Here is an 18,518-nt window from a genome sequence, read left to right as displayed (position 1 = left end):
GGGGGGCAGTAGCTGATCTACATACTGGAATGCTTTTCGTAGGTGGTATAAAGTGTCCTAGAGCCCCTCCTTCCCGGTCAGGACTGACTCCAGGCAAAATTCATAAAGACACGGACAGTGGCCCGCTCCTCCCTCCTGCCCTCACTGGCTCCCTTCTGGAGAAGCACACAGTGTGCCCAAGAATGCCAAGATGCAGACAGGAAATGCAGGTAAGTGAATGCACACAAATACCAGCATGACCTGGAGGGTTAGGACTTCGGGCTCTGCCCCCACCCCCACCTTGCCCTTTCCAAAGTTGAAGGAAGCTTCCAGAATACTGTCCCGGGAGAGCACTTCCAAGAAAGCTCTAAGGAGACAGCGGTGCTTCAAGAGGTAGTTCCCATCCTTGGCTGCACATTAGAATCACCCGGCGAGCTTCCTGAAAAATACCTGTTATTCTCTACTTTCAAACGTTCTCATTTAAACAGTCTGGTGTGGGGCTCGGCCTTAGAGATTTTTAAGCTTCTCAGTGACCCTACATATAACCAGGGTGAACCACTGACTTAACCAACGGAATGAAACTCCACCTCGTCCAACAGGATGAGGCAACAGGAATACTTGGAGGCTTTCCCAGAACTGTCAAACTCTTCACCTGGGCCAGCGCTCACATCCCTCTGTCACCTGCTTCCTGCCCAGGTGAGCCAGAGGGGATGGGCTGGCTTTAGCCCAAGCTTCTCTTCCTAGTTTCCTGTTTGCCAATACAGTGTGAAGTGTGGCTTCCTTAGGACCCTGGTGACACACTCCTCTTTGTATGTACCAATTACCAGGCCTGGGGAGGAAGGGCCCTGACCCGTCCCCTCAAGTAGTTAATCACAGCGAGCCAATGCAAGCAATGACAGGGTACACAGGCCTCTAGCGGAACACGGAAAAGGAGAGTTCAGGCAGGCTTCCTGGAGGAACTGCCCCTTCATCAGAGAAACACAAAAGAGGTGAGGAACAGCATGCAAAGCTTAGGGAATGGCAAGAAATTTGCAGTATCTGAAAAAAGTGTGGGAGGGGAACAAGAAAGCCAAAGGCCATATCGGAAAGGCCTGGATGCTAACATAAGGAATTTATAGTCATTACTGGCAGGACCAAGGGGGCTCCTGAAGCAGAGCCATCAGGTGACTGGATTTGGGATTTTAGAAGAGCACTTTAGCCTTGAAGTGTGAGAGTCAGCAGTGTGGCTTAAACCTAGAACCACCCCTCACCTAAAGCAGGGCAGAGGGAAATACCCCGTGTGAAGCTTCTGTGTGCTTGGAGAACACTGCGACTGTTCCAGGCTGGGACAGCTCACAGCGGGAAGCCCTAAGGCCATGTTGCAGGAAATTGCTGGAAGTATTTCAGGTGGAAGCTTTTCAACATGGTCTCTGGATACAGCTCCTTGAGCTGAATTAGACCATTTTTAAGGCTGTCTGACTTGAAAGGCTTTTCCAAGTGATCAGGAACTCAGCATCCAAGTTTCTTGTTCAGGTGTGGACACTCAGCACAGATGAACGGTGACACAGACCACGTACGCAGCCCTCCCACCGGGCACTGAAGACAAGGAACGGGCCAGAATCCCACTCCATACCCTCGGCAGGACAACCACAGGATCACTAGCTGGAGGAAATCGACTTTCCTTAAGAGTCTCCAAGACTCAGGGGCACCTGGGTGGCTCAGTCGGTTAAGCATCCAACTTCGGCTCAGGTCATGATCTCACAGTCTGTGGGTTCGAGCCCCGCGTCGGGCTCTGTGCTGACAGCTCAGAGCCTGGAGCCTGTTTCAGATTCTGTGTCTCCCTCTCTCTGACCCTCCCCTGCTCATGCTGTCTCTATCTCTCTCTCTCTCAAAAATAAATAAAACTTAAAAAATTTAAAAAAAAAAAAAAAAAGTCTCCAAGACTCAGGTCGGTTCATCATACCCCCGACACAGGAAGATGGTGAACCAAAGCACAGATGTCATACTTTAGTGGGAGAGGCGTTTGGGCTAAGCCCTGAGGATGCCAGGGTTCCAAAGCTTTGCAAGATGGCCTGTCAGGGGCTGGCTCCAGGAGGCCCTGGTGAGGAGCCAGCCCGTTTCCTGGGTACAGTGGGCCCCCTACCCAGCCATCCCTGGTGGGCATTGCAGCTAGCTAACTTCTCCCGGACACCCAAGTCGCCAGACGCCATGTCCTTTCCACAGAACCCATAGAGACAGAAGTTATGCACACAGGTGTTTCTGTGAAAAGGAAGTGAGATAAACCCATGTCTGATCCATTCACTGGCCACCTAAGGAAAATTCTCTTGAGCCAGTCACACAGAAATGGGACCCAGGAGAGTGTGCATTAGCTAGGGAGTGATGACTGGCTGGCCAGTTGGGTTGTGACAGAAACAGCCTTTGGCAAACAGAAGGAAGTATCAGCAAGAGCACGCTAGGAGACAGTCCTACCCTTGTGGCCTTTTTAGGTTTGCTTCGGTTTTGTTTTCTTTTTACGAGCCACTGAGGGGCCATGATACCAGCAACACCAGCCAAGAGTCTCTTCTTATCAAGACAGTGTGGTGCTGGAGGAAACCCTGGACAGATCCAGGCCTCTCATCGCCCGGCTCAAGAGCTTAAGCAAAAGCATTTGGCTGCACAAAGGAACACGTGCCCTCCCCTACAAAGCGCACAACCTGGCCACACAACTGACCTTTCATCTCCAAAGCTCATTTAGTATGATTAACTTCATTTACAAAATTCTCTTCAAAATCAGGAAGCAATGTCCGTATTGGTTTTTACATGTTTCTCCCCCATCTTCTAAGGTCATCCCTCCATCCGTGGTTATTCTCCAGCCAATCTAACTTCCTGTTGTTGCCATAGATAAATCTATTTTTAGTGCGCAACTGGTTTGAAGGTAGGGTTTGTTTTGTGTGTGTTTTTTAATTTCACAACCCCTGCTGGTTGGCATCCGTAAATGCCACTCAGAGCTTTGCTTATCTGCTCACAGAAATTACTCTCCCACCAGTTGTTTTTTTTCCCCCTTGGAGAGATGATTTCAGATAAGAAGGAAGTACAGATTGTGGGTGGCAGCCACTGAACAAGGGATAATCGGTGACAGTCTGGTCTGGCTGCACCGCCCTGGACGGCTGACTCAGAAAACTCCCTGTTCAGTGTCAGCTGTCACCACCGTCGCTAGTTTACTTGAATATCTGGACCAACACAGCCTGGTTCCCCTGCAATCCCTAATTTGGTAAGCTCTTTGGACAAAACAGAAATGCTATTTTGATGGCTAGCATGTTCTTGTTTAAGACCATCACTCATCCAACAATAGCCAAGAGCAAAGACAGGATGATACAGAGCTTATTGACAGACTTTAACTTCGGGGACACTTTCCATGATTACTCAGTCTACAATTTTAATTTCAAGACATCCCGTTTCTATCTTTCCGAAAAAATAAGTGTTTTGCCCTAAGGAATATGCAACATGCCATTGTGATACAATCTATGCCACGAGCTGCATTTAAATGAGTGATATTTCCCTCTTTCAGTATCCCAATGCCGATCGCCCCACAAACTCCTATGCACAAGACTCCTGTGCACCCTCCAGTGTGTCCTGAAGAGGGAGGCCTTCCGCAGATACTTTGGGAAGAGCCCTTCCTGTTAGTTGCACCCAACTTTGTTAACACCAGACCACAATGTAACAACCATCACTTTGTACGATGGTAGTCTGTGACAATGACTGCCTTCACGGGTAGAGGAGACCCCAATGCCTAGCCCTATATCATCCAGAAGGACATCTATAATTGTTTAAAAAAAAAAAATCAAGCAACAGATCACATCTTCTCACCATGCCCCTCAATACACATACACATAGACAGGAACCGTGGCATTTGCAGATCATGAGCAGAGTTGGAAATCACGGAGGGATTCCTAGAACCCTTAGATATCTTCTTTCCTGAACAAATGTGCCAGTACCCATGCACTCAGAACAGCCCTACATTGTCTGAGTCAGGTCTCTGACCCCTCTGGCCCTAGTATTTCAGCTGTTTTATTCAAAAGGCAAGGCCTTTCCAATAATCTATCCACTGTGATACTTACAACTAAAGAAAGACTTGAAAGTGAATATTTGAGAAAAACGATCTTCAGAATGGCTACCTAGTAGTAATCACATCTGCAGTCACCCACTCTAGCCGCCCATCTCTGGAAGGGGACTACACTATTTCATGCATTCTGTTCAGGCTATGGGTTGGCTTTTCAGTGACTTCATTCTTTCTCAATCACAACTGGGTTCCAACTGAGCAAGATTTCCATAGAAAAAAAGGCAAATGCTTGTCTTGGAGTAAGGCTGGGACTGTGACTGGAAACCCACTTGGAAGCGATGGGCATCTTGCTTTGCGAAGCTAGTAACTGGAAAACCAGAGCTCGGTCAACCCTGGGTGTCTGGTATATATGCGCACAGTCCCCTCAGAATCTATCACCTGGCCGAGACCCAAGAGTAACACAATGTCTTCCTTCTAGGGCTAAACACATAAGATGACTGCTAGTTACCTGGCTGAGGTATGGAAATGCAGACAGGCTTGTCTACAGGAATAGAAGATGGGAGTGCCGAAGGGGGTCCTGGCTTGGACGTAAGCATCTGTTTAGCTAAAACTTGGGGAACATGATTAGAGAACTCTCAACCGCTGAAAAGCAGCACTGAATGATAAATATGAATACTATAAAGAACAGATGAACCAAAAAGCCACAGCCCAAGGCCCTGGCAGTGTGCTCTGAGGCACTGATCTTGGAAGTGATACGGAATGGGAAAGATACAAGCTGCAGGTGCCTAGCATCTTCCACAAAGCACCTGGGCAGATGAGGAAAGATGCAATATTTCAATCAGATGAAAGTGGTTTGCATAAACCCAAGTCCCACACCACTGAGCTCCTGGGTGCCCAGCTTTGATCTCTATGCTGTAAGGTGAAGCCTACCTTGGCTAAACTCGCTCCAGAATCGTTCACCAGTGGGCACCAGTGACCTTTTCTTTTAATCGCTGTAAGGAAGCAAGTTTGGGTGTTAAAGATATTACCTTCGAGTCTCAAGTAGGAACATCACAGAAATTCTTTCCCTTGCTCTTTAAACTCGTGCCACCAATAAAGGTGGCCTGATAGAGGAGGCAGGAAGGAGAGGAAATTTCTGGGAATTCCAGAAAGTCCCCTAAGCCCTACGAGCCTTTGGATGGGCATCCAGAGAAGGGTCAAGGCCGGAGTCGGGACAGGACCGGAGAGGTCTGTCCCGGGGTAGGTCTTTGGGGTCGGGGACCCGCTCCCGCGCGTCCCCAACGCCAGCCCCCGCTACAGCCGGACCGCCGGGTCGGGGAAGCGGGACGGCGGCGACTCCCGCCCCCAGCTACTCACCCTCCTGCTGGGCGCCCCAGACGCCCTGGCGCCGCCGCCCGAGAGCAGGGTGACGGTGGACGTGGAGCGCAGCATCCCGTAGCGGCGGCCGGCGGCTGGCCGGCAGCTGCGCTCCTCGCGGCGGAATAAGCGCGCGGAGCCCGCCCTGCGCGGAGGCGGTGCGGCCCAGGGGCTGCTCCCGCGGCCGCCGGGAGGGCGCGGAGGGGGCGGTGCGGGACCGGCGCAGCTCCGGCCGCGGCGAGGCGGGCGCGGAGGGGCGGGGCCGGCCCGGGGGCGGAGCCCGAGCGCTGTCGCCCGACCCGTCTAGCTGCATTTTCTCCCCACGGCGCAGACCCCGCCGGAGTTGAGCGCAGTCCCCCTCTCGGGGCGCTGCGCCCTCAGGGGCGGGCTGGAGCCCCGGAACCCCTGGACGCCCAGGCTCTCGCTGCTGCCTACGGTGTCAAGGTCCACCTCCCTGTTCATCTTCACAATACTCAGCTGCCCGCCGGCACCCCGCCTGCCCCAGGGGTCTTCCCTCCCCATCCCCGGAACCTTCACCCCATGTCACTTATTATTTACTAAGTGCCTACCGTCTGTCCCTCCCAGCAGCCAGCACAATCGACTGGCGCTGTCTGTCCTCACGATGTTTGCAATCTGGTCGGGACGTCTAGAGGTAGATGACAGGTGTGGGTGCTTTGGAAGAAGAGGAGATACCTGTGGGAGCGTTCAGCCCGGCCCTCGTTGCTGGCCTGTGCAGGAAAAGACCTGTAACAGGAGGTGACGACTAAGCTAACACCTGAAATACAAGCAGGAGCAGGCCAGGTGTAGGCTGTTTATCACAACCGCTCATATTTATTCAGTGACTACTGTGGGCCCAGCTGGCAAGGGCTTTGCATGTATTACCTCATTTAATCCTCACAACCACAATCATACCCTCATTTTGCAGGTGACATTGATTCACCGAGAGACTGAGTAACACAGCAGAAGCCCCACCGGCTGGTAGGAGCAAAGCTATGCCAGACCCCACAATCTGCCCCAAGGGCCTTGCTTGTCCACTTTGCTGCACCCCCTAGCAGAGTGAGGGGCAAGTTACAGACCAAGAGACCTAGCTTGTGCGACGTTGGGCACAAGGCAAGGTGCAATGTATTTTTTAGGTGCCAAAAATATCACAGTGCAAGGGGCACTGGTAGGGGCAAAAAGGGTAGAGAGGCAGCAGGCTGCAGGAAGAGACGGGTATTCTTAGCTGAGCGGCCTGGCCCTTACCCTGAAGATAAGGCATCTTTCAGTAGGGGAAGGCAAGCTGCCTCCGCTCACTCTTCAAAGCCCAGGGCAAACACTGCCTCCCATCAAGCTCTCCAGGACCCTCTTGCCCTGAACACTGAACACTCATGAACCTCACAGCTCTTTGAGCTCTTGTACTCTGCTAGAGGTATGTGTGTGTGTGTGTGTGTGTGTGTGTTCCCCTTCTGGAGGGGTGAGGGTCAGGCCTTACCCTTCGCTAAATCCCCAGTGAGGCCCCAACATGAAAGATGCTCAAGAAATGTTACTGAATAGGATTCCAGGTGCTCTCGTGAGACTCACTCCTTCTGTAGATGAGGAAACATGCTAGAGTATCTAAGCGACTTTCCCAAAGCCACATAGCCTGTCGTTGTGACCACCATAGCTGTGCCTGCATTCTTAGTGCTCTGTCTGCATGTCCTCATCCGTTCCTCACCATGACCCAAAAGATGGATACTGTCGTTGTCCTCATTTCGCATGCAAGGAAACTGAGGCTCAAGGACATTAGGTTAATTGTCAAGTAGACCGGAACCAGACCTGTAGTGTTCTAACTTCAGGTCTACTGAGTTTTGACTTCTCTCCCAGTCACCCACCCTTGTAAAAAAAGGTCATTCATGAGAGGTCTCTTCCTATCCTCCTTCCGCAGAGCCCACTATTCTTCAGGGTGTTTGTAAAACTAAAAGCTGGGTCCACCCTTCAATAAATTGCGGTTAAAATGCGGCTGTTGAAAGCCATCATGGGTTAGAAATATCTTCATGGTTATCTCAGTAGAAAGAACCTAATCATTATCGTTGTTTTGCAATTTGCCCTGAGGAGAAAGGAAATGGGCTGCCATTCAGACAGAGTCAAAATAGCCTGGCATCATCAATGTTTATTTATATTATGGCAACCACTCAAGTGACCACCCAAGATGGAGGCGGCATTTGAAAGGAATTGTCCGTGTATTCAGTTTCCCTCCATCTACCCAACTCTTTTTCATATTGTTAATATAATACTTTTCGCACTGTATTATAGTTTAGTCCAGAAGCTACAGACTGCACACCAGCTTGTGAGTTCTTTGTTGTAACTGGATCTTGTTTACCTCTCTGCCTCCCCGATACCCAGAACAGTAACTGGCATGTTGCAAGTGCATGCTAAGTGTTGAATGGATGAAAAGTTAGAGAGCAATACTTCAACTCACTCAAGGTCAAGCAAAACAGAAACCAAGATCCTTGCCAATCCAGCTTCGAGGGTGGGCTAGGGTCTCCAAGCAGTTTGCCAGCTGACATAGTCAGAGCCCCGGGATTCTCCCAGCTAGGAAAATTCCCCACGCTGGCTGTCGCTGAGGGCCATGGTTGGGCATATACTACAGCCCCTCCCTGCCAGGCCAACACATATGGAATTGCAAGAGAGAGGACAGTGGGGAGCCTCCGAAAGTGGAAAAGAAGGAGAAGGAAGGAAAGTGGGAAGACAGTTCAGGATTAAGGAATCGATTAAAAGTGGAAAAATGGATCTAAAATGGAAAGAAGATGTCAAAACAAAGTCATAGTCATAGGTTTCTATGAACAGTTCTGGGAGGAGAAGATAGAAAGGAAAGATTGACTCCTCTCAAAAGGAGAATCAAAGTGAGTACTTCTGCCCCACCCAGCTGTCCTCCACGGTCTACAGAATGGAAGGGTTTGTAGGGGCCAGGATGTGGGAAGGATGGGGATAGGGTCCTGGGGTGGAGGGTCACCCTGTTCCCTTTCAACATGGCTCTGGTCTACTCTGGGCCTACCCTGAGCTTTGGTGACCAAGGATCACTGCTATTCGGGCTGAAGGGAACGGGAGCTATGACAGGAAGGTCTTTGCCACCTTCTCCATCCACAGTACCAATCGCACATTCCTAAGAGCTTCCCTGAATTTCTCTGTGGAAGCATGAGTCTATAGAAAATTCTAGATGTCTATACAGACACTCTTTACTTTCTTGAAAACAATTGCTGAATTGTTCCTCCTTTTGTCCTACTTCTAGAATTCTCTCTCATCTCCTCCCAGCCTCTGCTTTTGGAATTGTCCTTCTTGCTCCCTGGTGAACCTTCTCCAAACTCTCTATTGACACCTTTCATTGAGGGGCTTATGATGAGACCCATTTCTCCAGCAGTCTGAGCAGTGGAGACTGTCATTATCTCTGAGCAGAAACTATTAGAAATTGAATCGCTGGACAAGGATACAGAGTAGGTGAGCCCAAGCAGAGCCAGGCTTTCTGATGTTTTGTGTCCTCCTCACTCTTACGTCTCTGAAGCTTCCCTTTTCTTCCCTCCGCCATTCAGCTGTCACATCCCAGAGTACCGGCATAGTCTCCTGCTCTGAATGCTAAACAGAAGCTAAACTTTCACAATAAAAGAAGGACACATTTCCAACCCAAGGACAAGGGTATTGAATTATAGAGCCCCTTTGGGCAAAGTAGGACAAGAAACACCTCATATTCATGGGGTGTCGGAGAAGCAGAGAGCAGGCACTAGAGATAAGGAAAGCCGACTGAGAGGAACCCAATACCCTGGCCAAGTCACCCAGATACACAGCATTTATCAACCTGTCTAGACACGGGGCTGGCATCTGCTGGTGGCCCACTCGGGGGAATACAAGCTCATTGAAAATAATCCTATACTCACCAGTTAACCCATGAACATATGAACCACTAGCAGAGCAGTAATAGGCCAACTCATTGAACAAAATATGTACCAAGTGCTTACTGTGTGTCAGGCACAGGCGACACGGAGATGAGCAAGACAGCCCCCATTTTCTAGCCGCTTACAATCAATTTGGGAAGAGAGACGGGTACTTAGTAGAGTAAAATAATATCTACCACATCTACTGCACTCCCTGCATTTGGAAGTTTTAAAATACATCAACTCATTTTAATCTTCCCATCATCTCAGTGCGGAAGGTGCCATTACGTCTCCTGTTTTGCAGATGAGGAAATCATACCATAGGGACACGAAGTGACTTATCCATGATACCAACACTAGTAAGTGGTAGAGGTAAGCTTCAGCCCAGGCAATGTGGCCCCACAGTCCTTGTGTTTGCCAATCCCCTTCCTATATTGAGATGGGAGCAGACAGGAAGCATGTCCAAAGCACTGTGGTGGGCAGAGGAGAAGAGGGTCCAAGCTGCTGCAGCAAAGAGCAGAAAGGCTTCCCAAGGAAGGCAGCACACAGGCTGACCCTGAAGAATGAGAAGGAAAGGTCGGGGAATTCACGGCTGAGGGGCCAGGAAAACCATGAGGTCAGAGAGTCTGGGAAATACATGTTAGCCAGTTTAGCTTGAACTTCGGAGCAGAAGGGATTGGCTAATAGAGGTTAGATTGCAAAAGGCCTTGAGTAAAGTTGAGAATCAATCTGCGGGTGATGGGGAGCTGTTGAAGATCTGACAGCAGGGCGGTGACATGCTCAGGCAGCAGAAAGGAGTCTGGATGGAAGGCAGAGACCGCAGAGCAAGTATTTTGGTGTCTACTGATCGGATGTCGATACAAAACAAAGATGCTCTGTGCTAGGGCAGTCAGCAGTGGTGGACAGGAAAGGAGGTGACGAATTCAAATGACAGAAAATCAACAGAATTTAGTGACAAACCAAAAGCTGGAGCATTTTTGGAACTGGTGGTCACCCTAGTGAGTAGTCAAACAATCCCCTTACAGATGCTGAGGGAAGCAGAGTCGGCAGGGCTTCGCAGTGCATTAAACAGAAGGCCTCGTTCTGGCTTTTCCAAGTAGTTCAATGGGCTTGTGGTAGACAAGTTGCAGGTGCAAAGGCAGAAATCTTATGTATGTATTCTTTCAGGAAGACGGCCTGGTGACTGTCTTGAAGAGGAAGTGAGCTCCACCCAATGTAAAAAAAAAAAAAAATGATAACAGAAAGAGTATGTCAGATGAGAAATGTGAAAGGAATTAGGGGCCTTCCTGAGCAGAATGATACAGAGAACATCCCCTTTTGTAACCATGTGTTTCCTTCCATGAGTAACTTAGGTTTACCCATTCCATTCCCAGTCAGGGAACCAAAAAGAAAAAGAAAAAAATTCAAAACAAAAGATTTGCCCCAAAGCTTCTAAATTGGTGAATTTTCACTTGTCTGTGAATCCCATTTCGACCGATTAAAAAATGAGCAATAGCTGCATTTGAGTCTATACCAAAAGTGAAATAGCTAACTTCGAGTGGAAAACGTTTTTCTGCTTTTTAAGAAATAAAAGGGCCCTGAGATGTTTATATAGGTATACTCATGTAGAACATTTGATACACCTATTTATGCTATGACTACCTTCTTCTCCTGGAAAGAGGCTCTGAGCAAAGGCTCCTTGTGCTTACTGAGGAGCTGCTCCCAGAGGAAACCAGAAAGGAAATGGAGACATAGGAAGAGGAAGGAAGAAGGAAGCAAGGGTACCATTTTAGGGAAAGCTCCAGATCCAGCCTGATCCCATGTACAGCTCTGGGGTACCAACTGCACCTAAGAGTTAGTCCTGCCTTAAGATAAAAGGGTGTTTGGGGGCGCCTGGGTGGCTCAGTCGGTTAAGCGTCCAACTTTGGCTTAGGTCATGATCTCATGGTTCATGGGTTCGAGCCCCGCGTCAGGCTCTGTGCTGACAGCTAGCTCAGAGCATAGAGCCTGTTTCAGATTCTGTGTCTCCCTTTCTCTTTGACCCTCCCCTGCTCACAGTGCCTCTCTCTTTCAGAAATAAATAAAACATTCAAAACATTTTTAAAAAGAGATAAAAGGGTATTTGTACTTCTACACTAGCCAGTCATTCCCTGGTATAGGGGTAGATGGTAGTGGAGGTGTATAATTCCCAAGCGCTGTGGTACTCTATAGGGGCAGGAACCTCCATGTCCATAGGAAATCCTCTGAAGGTCACAGGTACAAACTATTAGCATTGGAACATATTTTTTAAAAAGTTGGGAAACACACACACAGAGCTGGTAAAAGAGGGCAAAGGAACACTCAATCTACTGAGGGAAGAGGCAGGATCCAAAAAATCAAGAGGCTGAAGAATCCGACAAAAGGGAGTGAATGAGATAGGACTAAATCTATGATCCAAAGTCAACAATGGCACTAGTAGCAGATACAGGAAACCCAGATCACGTCAGGTACTAAAGATACCCGTGGAACTCAGCTTGGCCTAGTAACTCCACAGAAGCCAACCCTCCCATGACCCAGAACATCTCATCTAATTTCACGCTGCATTCAGAGGAGGCAGGGTCTGGACCAGAGAGGCAAGGGGCCCTGCTATGTGGTGCTGGCCCCGCCATGCCTAGAGAGTGGCCTTTAATTCTGATGCCACGGTTGAAAGAACATGGACCACCCACATGATTCCAGAAGAACATAACATAGATGGCCTATGAACTTGGCACCAAATAATGGGAGATGCAGGTGGTACAAGTGGGAATATTGTCTCTAGAGAAGGAAAGACAGGAAGACATGTTAGGTGACTCCAATTCTGTCCTTGTGACAAGAAGTTATACGTGTTCTGTGTGACCCAAAGTGTTGAAGGAGGCCCAGTAGGTAAAAGCTAGAGGGAGATGGGGTTCAACACCATCTAAGGGTTACTCCAAGAACCAGAGTGAGCCAAAGATAGAGGATAGAGGGAAGAACTTGGAGAGGGGGAAGTGATGGGCAGGGCCCACTCCAGAAGTAAGTGGGGCATTCCCGATCACTGGTGTGGCTCCATCAACAGTCCCCAAGCCTGCTGTGCACTGAAGCCACCTGGGAACCTTCTAGTAATACATCTCTGGGATGACAACCAGAAATACATATTCTAATAAGCTTCCCAGACTTTTCCTCATGCTATCAGCCAGCATTTGTGCTGGGACCAGTGTCTGCAAACACGGGCAAAGACACCTCATCAAGGATGACTAGAGGGAGCCCAGGTATCAGGTGGGAAAGAAGGCATAGAGAAGATGCACATATTCCCTTCAAATCCTGGGCATCTATGGCCCTGGGATTGTGGGATTCTAGATATTTCAGCAGAGAAGTCAGTTTGAGGAACACTGTTCAATACAGAGCAGGGCCTTGGAGCCAAACGAACCTGAATTTACACTCAGGCTCTGCTATGCATTAGCTGAGGGGTCCTGGGCAAGTCATTCCTACGTTCCAAATCTCACTCTTCTTCCCTGTGAAATGGGAGGTCATCCTACCACGTCGAAGAGTTGTTGTGGGCTTGAATGAGAGTATAGAATATAAATGAAGTGACTACAGCACACGAGTTCCTTTCTAAAGAAAAGCATGAATCTCCTGATCGTGAAAGAGATTGGAACATTCCTCAGTTTTGGAACAAGTTCTTCAAAGCGAATATATTGGATGCTCCACATCAGTGCTGATATAGACATTTAGAATAGAATAAAAGCCATTCTTTCCCTGTATTTAATTTGCTCTATTAAGAAAGATTAATATAGAGGGGCACCTGGGTGGCTCAGTCAATTGAGCGGCCGACTTCGGCTTAGGTCATGATCTTACATTCAGTGAGTTTGAGTCCTGCGTCAGGCTCTGTGCTGACAGCTCAGAGCCTGGATTCTGCTTCAGATTCTGTGTCTCCCTCTCTGTCCACCTCTCTGTCTGTCTGTCTCTCTCTCTCTCAAAAAGAAATAAAACCATTAGAAAAAAGAAAGATTTATATAGAGAACTTATCTGCTCTTAGCACGTACGAAAGAAGATCACATAACTTCAAAACAAAACAGCATTCATTAACTTTTAATCCTCAGAAGACCAACAATACTCGCTAACGTGTTTTCTGTATCTATACTTGCAGTGAATTCATACAAGCAGGCTTCCACTATAGCTGCTGAGGCAAGTATAGCACTTACTAGAACACTTGACATGGGGATAGGAACAATTCTCTAAATTCAGTTTACTGGGCTCCAAGTGCTCACCTGGCCCCAGCCTGCCTGCAGGGGTCTGTCTCACATGCCAACAGTCACCTGAGGCAGGGCCTTCATATGTGGTTGTGAAGACTGTTCACAGCAGACAGGCTTCGGGCTGGATGTGCTAATGCTCCCCTCGGTAAGCTGCACCCCCGGCATGGGGCTGTGTCCGCTAGAGGAAAGAATGACATTTCTTAAAAATTTTTTAAATTTTATTTTAGAGAGGTGGGGGGTGGGGGGAAAGAGCAGAGGGAGAGGCAGAGAATCTTAAGCAGGCTCCATACTCTGCATGAGCTCAATGTGGGGCTTGATCCAAATGACCGTGGATCATGACCTGCACTGAAATCAAGAGTTGGACGCTCAACTGACTGAGCCACCCAGGCGCCCCTAAAAGGATGCCATTTCTTTTTTTTTTTTTTTTTTATATATTTTTATTTATTTCTAGGAGAGAGAGAGACAGCATGAGCAGGGGAGGGTCAGAGAGAGAGGGAAACACAGACTCTGAAACAGGCTCCAGGCTCTGAGCTGGCAGTCAGCACAGAGCCCGACGCGGGGCTCGAACCCACAAACCGCGAGATCATGACCTAAGCGAAAGTCGGACGCTTAACCGACCAAGCCACCCAGGTGCCCCAAAAGGATGCCATTTCTAATTCACACGCAGCCATATGGGTGAGGTGGCCCTGCCTTGAATGGAAGGATTGGGGCCTCAGTTATTTTTGTGCAAGATCCCCACCAGTATGTTCTGGTTTGCCTGGAATTTTCTCGGCTGAGGCACTAGAAGTCTCTGATCCCAGGAAACCCCATCAGTCTGGGGCAAACCAGGACCCGGGCGGGGTTGAAGCACTAAGAACAAGGCCAAACCCTAGTGTGTAGAAGGGATACAGGGAAAACACAGAACAGTGACTCCAAAGGAATGACCCAGGCAGAAAGCCTCGCTGTAGAAACCAGGACAGATGACAGACATTTGGCTCAGAAAGAGGTGAGGTTAAGTCCTTTCAAGGTGTTTAAAAGGTTTTCCATGTGGTGCCTGGGGGGCTCAGTTGGTCAAACGTCTGACTTTGGCTCAGCTCAGGATCTCATGGGTTGTGGGTTCGAGCCCCACATCAGGTTCTGTGCTAACACTCAGAGCTTAGAGCCTGCTTGGGATTCTGTGTCCCCCTCTTTCTCTGCTCCTCCCCCACTCACACTCTGTCTCTATCTCAAAAATAAATTAAAAAAAAATTTTTTTAAAAAGGTATTCCATTAAAAAGAAAAAATTTTCCTTTGTCAAAAAATTTGAAGACTCAAAGTTAAAAGTAGGCAGATTTAAAATATGGCTTATTGCTTTAAAGGAGAGGAAGCATCTTCCAAAGATATATAACTATGCAGTGTTTCTCCTCCTCACCCTTGGAATAACTCATACATTGAGCTCGTAGGAAGTTAACAAAACACAAGCAGCTGGGGAGACACAGTCCTAAGGTAGCTTTCCAGAAATATGACTAATCTGGGAAGAGAAGTTCACACGGAATCTGATTATGTAGGTTAATAATTGTCAAGCTCAGAGAGATTAAAAGACCAAGCCTCAGTTCTAGAGTGCATGGCCATAATTGAGCACTGCCGTTGCCCGTTGCCCACGGTGGTAAACCATCCCTTTATCAGAGGTTAATGTGCTGCAGCTGAATACAATTATTGGGCATAACAAGTGCCCCAGCTGGAGGTCAGCTTCCTGATAACCCTTTCCCCAGAGAGGAGATGGGTCCCACTAACCTAGCGGTGTGGTGAAGGGAAGCCACGAACTCCATAGCCAAGGCTGACACTAACCACCAAACAGGTGTGCAAGGAGACAGAGGCCCCCCAGTTGTGATTTCTATGGCTTCCACATTTATCTTGACCATGATTAGAGGACAAATAGCTGGGTTGGATCTAATAGGGAGGAGCAGTACAGAGGGTTCTGGAACAACGCTGCGTGCCTGGCACCAGCAAATCAGGCTCACTTTGTGGACAACCACTGGAGCCCTTGAGGGAAGCTGGGTGGCAGTGTTCTTCAAGGGCATTTTGCTTTCCTATTGACAAGTCACTGTCACAGTACAAAGATGAGTACAAGGCCTTATGTCCAGGTCCTTTTTTTTTTTTTTCAATTTTTTAATGCTGATTTATTTTTGGAGGGAGGGGGAAGAATGTGAGCAGGGGAGGGGCAGAGAGAGAGGGAGACACAGAATCCCAAGCAGGCTCCAGGCTCTGAATTGTCAGCACAGAGCCTGATGCAGGGCTCGAACTCACAACTGTGAGATCCTGACCTGAGCCAAAGTCAGACACTTAACCCACTGACCACCCAGGCACCCCCCCCAGGTTCTTATTAGGTATGACATATAGACTTACTTAAAGAGTGGTGGAAAGACTAAGGAACTGGCTTTCGGTGGTGGCTCTGACACTACCTGTGTTGACCTGAAGTCATGTCCCCTCTCTGGGGCTTCACACCTTCACGCCCTGGTAGCTGACGGCCCTCAGACTGGTTGTGCAAGGAGTTCCTTTGTAGCTTTGACATGCAAAAACCTTGATAAACAACATGATCCCTAAACATTTCCTTATTGTTATCTACTCAAGTTAGAAACTGCCATTTTCTCTAAATCGCAAGCAATTTACTTATAATAGGTCAGGCCCAGGGGTACCTGGGTGGCTCAGTCGGTTAAGCAGTCGACTCTTGATTTCCGCTCAGGCCACACAGGATCTCACGGTTCCGGCTCTCCACTGACAGTGCAGGAGCCTGCTTAGGCTTCCTTTTCTCTCTCTCTCTCAAAATAAATAAACTTAAAAAATAATAATGGGTCAGGCCTCTGTGGCACTGGGCAGTATTACAGGCTAGGTTCGGGAGAAAACTAAACACAGGTCCTTCCTTGGATATTCAGTTCAAAATGCAGGAGGAGCTGGCTGAATGGCCCGTGCTATACCCCCCACTTCCTGCAGCCTGGCAGCCTCGGACTACCTTGACCCTCTGGAACCCACTCTGTACCTTTACCTCCAGGCCTCCACATTTCCTGGGGCCCCTGGGAGACAGGCTGGGAGGGAGGCACACCGTGCAGGGCGGGTTCACGGGTGTCCTGAGGAGACATGTGTGTCCTGGCCTGGTGGAGGGAGGGCCGGCCCTGAGACCTAGTCTGCCAGAGGCCCGGGCAGACCCCACGGGGCGCTGTGGAGCTGGGATGGCCCTTCAGAGCTGTGCTCAACTGAGGCAAGGGGGTTGGACTTTTGTACCCACCTACTGACCAGTCCCCTGGGGAGGAGACAAGGGCAATTCCAGTGAGCCATGGACACCTGGGAGGCCCCTGAAATGGAGGGAAGCAGAGGGGAAGTCCTGGGGGCAGGCCGAGCCTGGCTGGGAGAGCAGCGTCCTCTCATCATGACAGCGTCAGATGTCATCAGTGTCTTCGCCCTTCAGCAGGACGTTATTTCCACAAAAATCTCTGAAAACACTGTCCCCACAGTGTTTATTATCTCCGCCAAACAACATTCTCAGCGAATAAGAAGACAGACATATCATAAATGCCAGGCGTTTCCTCCCGCCTCAGTTTAGATTTCAGGACAATGCATTTATTACTGCTGCATCACGTGGGCCACCACATATACCTCTGCAAATAGGAAACAGCCTGATTAGAGGGGGCTGGGGGTCTGGCTCGCCTGCATCCTGTCTCCCACGGGGCCAGGCCCGGCCGGATACCCCGCTAGAAGCCCACTTCCGCCTTCTCCATCCCCTCCCTCAACAAAACCATCCAGGAGGAAAATGTTTTCCGGTCTTGGGTGGAGAGAGAACTTTGTCCTGTCTATATGAGGGTGAAAGGGGAAAGCACACCATGACTGGACACTTTCAACTCTCCATTTTTTCTTGTACATTTCAACACAGCCTCCCCTAACATGACCCTGCTCAATGTGTTTGTACTCGGACTTCTGGGTATTTTATGTTATGTCACTTTATTTCATTTTGCCAAAAACCCTACAGGGTACAAACAAATCTGAATTTGCCATGAGTGAAAACTCTGTAAAGCATCACTACCTGTTATAAATATGAATAAAAGACAGTCTCCAGTGTTCAGCAGGCCTGGCACATCATTCTAGACGGACAGTTTGAAATAAGGATCAGGATAGAGGCCCCCTTCAGTCAAATAAAAACCAAAATAAATGACATTGCTTGGCAGAATGACATATTTTCATTTGCTTATTTAGCCATCTATTCATTTACTAATTGGATGGTAAATGTATCACGTACCTTGTACGGCATTGTATGTATCAAATCTTTTAATGTGCCAAGTATTGCCTTAGGGCTGTAGGAAATGCAGGGTTATGTAGGAATCATCCCCTGTCCTGGAGATGCTTATAGTAGAGAAGTGGGCAGTGGAGAACAGGGGCTGGGCTACATGAAAGAATTATTCAATTGGAGCCTAGATGGCAGCAAGATTCGTAAGGCAGGGAGAATGGCGGGGAGGGTGGTTGACACGGCACCTTGTGTTGCCATGAATTTTACCACTAAACTTTGTCCCAAAGTTTATGGCTTATAGAGCTATGTATCCCTAGCTATCAGCACATGCCACAGAATAGAGGCTCAATAAATACTTGCTGAAGAATGAATGAGTGCATGGAGGTGTTTCAGAATAGCAGAAGAGATGGGCTCTCTGGAGATGATAGGAAGTGGGGCCTATTGGAGTTTAGGAAGTGTTTGGGATACCCATAGTGGGAATCCAAGAGTTAATAAGCAAATGATGGATAAAATGATAGCCAGGCGGCTCGATAGCACTAGTCATCAGGGAAACGTTGTCCAAACCATACTGGATACCACTTCAAATACACTGGAATGACCAATGCTCACAGCAGCACCATTTTTTTTTAAATTTTTTATTTATTTCTAGGAGAGAGAGACAGCGTGAGCAGGGGAGGGTCAGAGAGAGAGGGAGATACAGACTCTGAAATAGGCTCCAGGCTCTGAGCTGGCAGTCAGCACAGAGCCCGACATGGGGCTCGAACCCACAAACTGCGAGATCATGACCTAAGCAAAAGTCAGACGCTTAACCGACTAAG

General features: G+C 48.6%; 1 protein-coding gene across 3 annotated transcripts in view; it reads right to left on the bottom strand.

The window, feature by feature from the left end:
- LOC120230842 (myocardial zonula adherens protein) overlaps positions 1–5,537 on the bottom strand; it is a 92,469-nt gene extending 86,932 nt beyond the window's left edge. For all 3 annotated transcript variants that reach the window (XM_039230587.1, XM_039230588.1, XM_039230589.1), the window contains exon 1: positions 5,354–5,537. In XM_039230587.1, the coding sequence (XP_039086518.1) occupies positions 5,354–5,428 (75 nt within the window). In that variant the 5' untranslated portion in view covers positions 5,429–5,537. The remainder of the gene's footprint in view (positions 1–5,353) is intronic.
- Positions 5,538–18,518: the final 12,981 nt, after the last annotated feature.

The sequence above is a fragment of the Hyaena hyaena genome, unplaced genomic scaffold (genome assembly GCF_003009895.1).
Source record: "Hyaena hyaena isolate Hyena2069 unplaced genomic scaffold, ASM300989v1 scaffold_49, whole genome shotgun sequence".
Taxonomy (NCBI): domain Eukaryota; kingdom Metazoa; phylum Chordata; class Mammalia; order Carnivora; family Hyaenidae; genus Hyaena; species Hyaena hyaena.
This window is presented reverse-complemented; position numbering and strand designations above follow the sequence as displayed.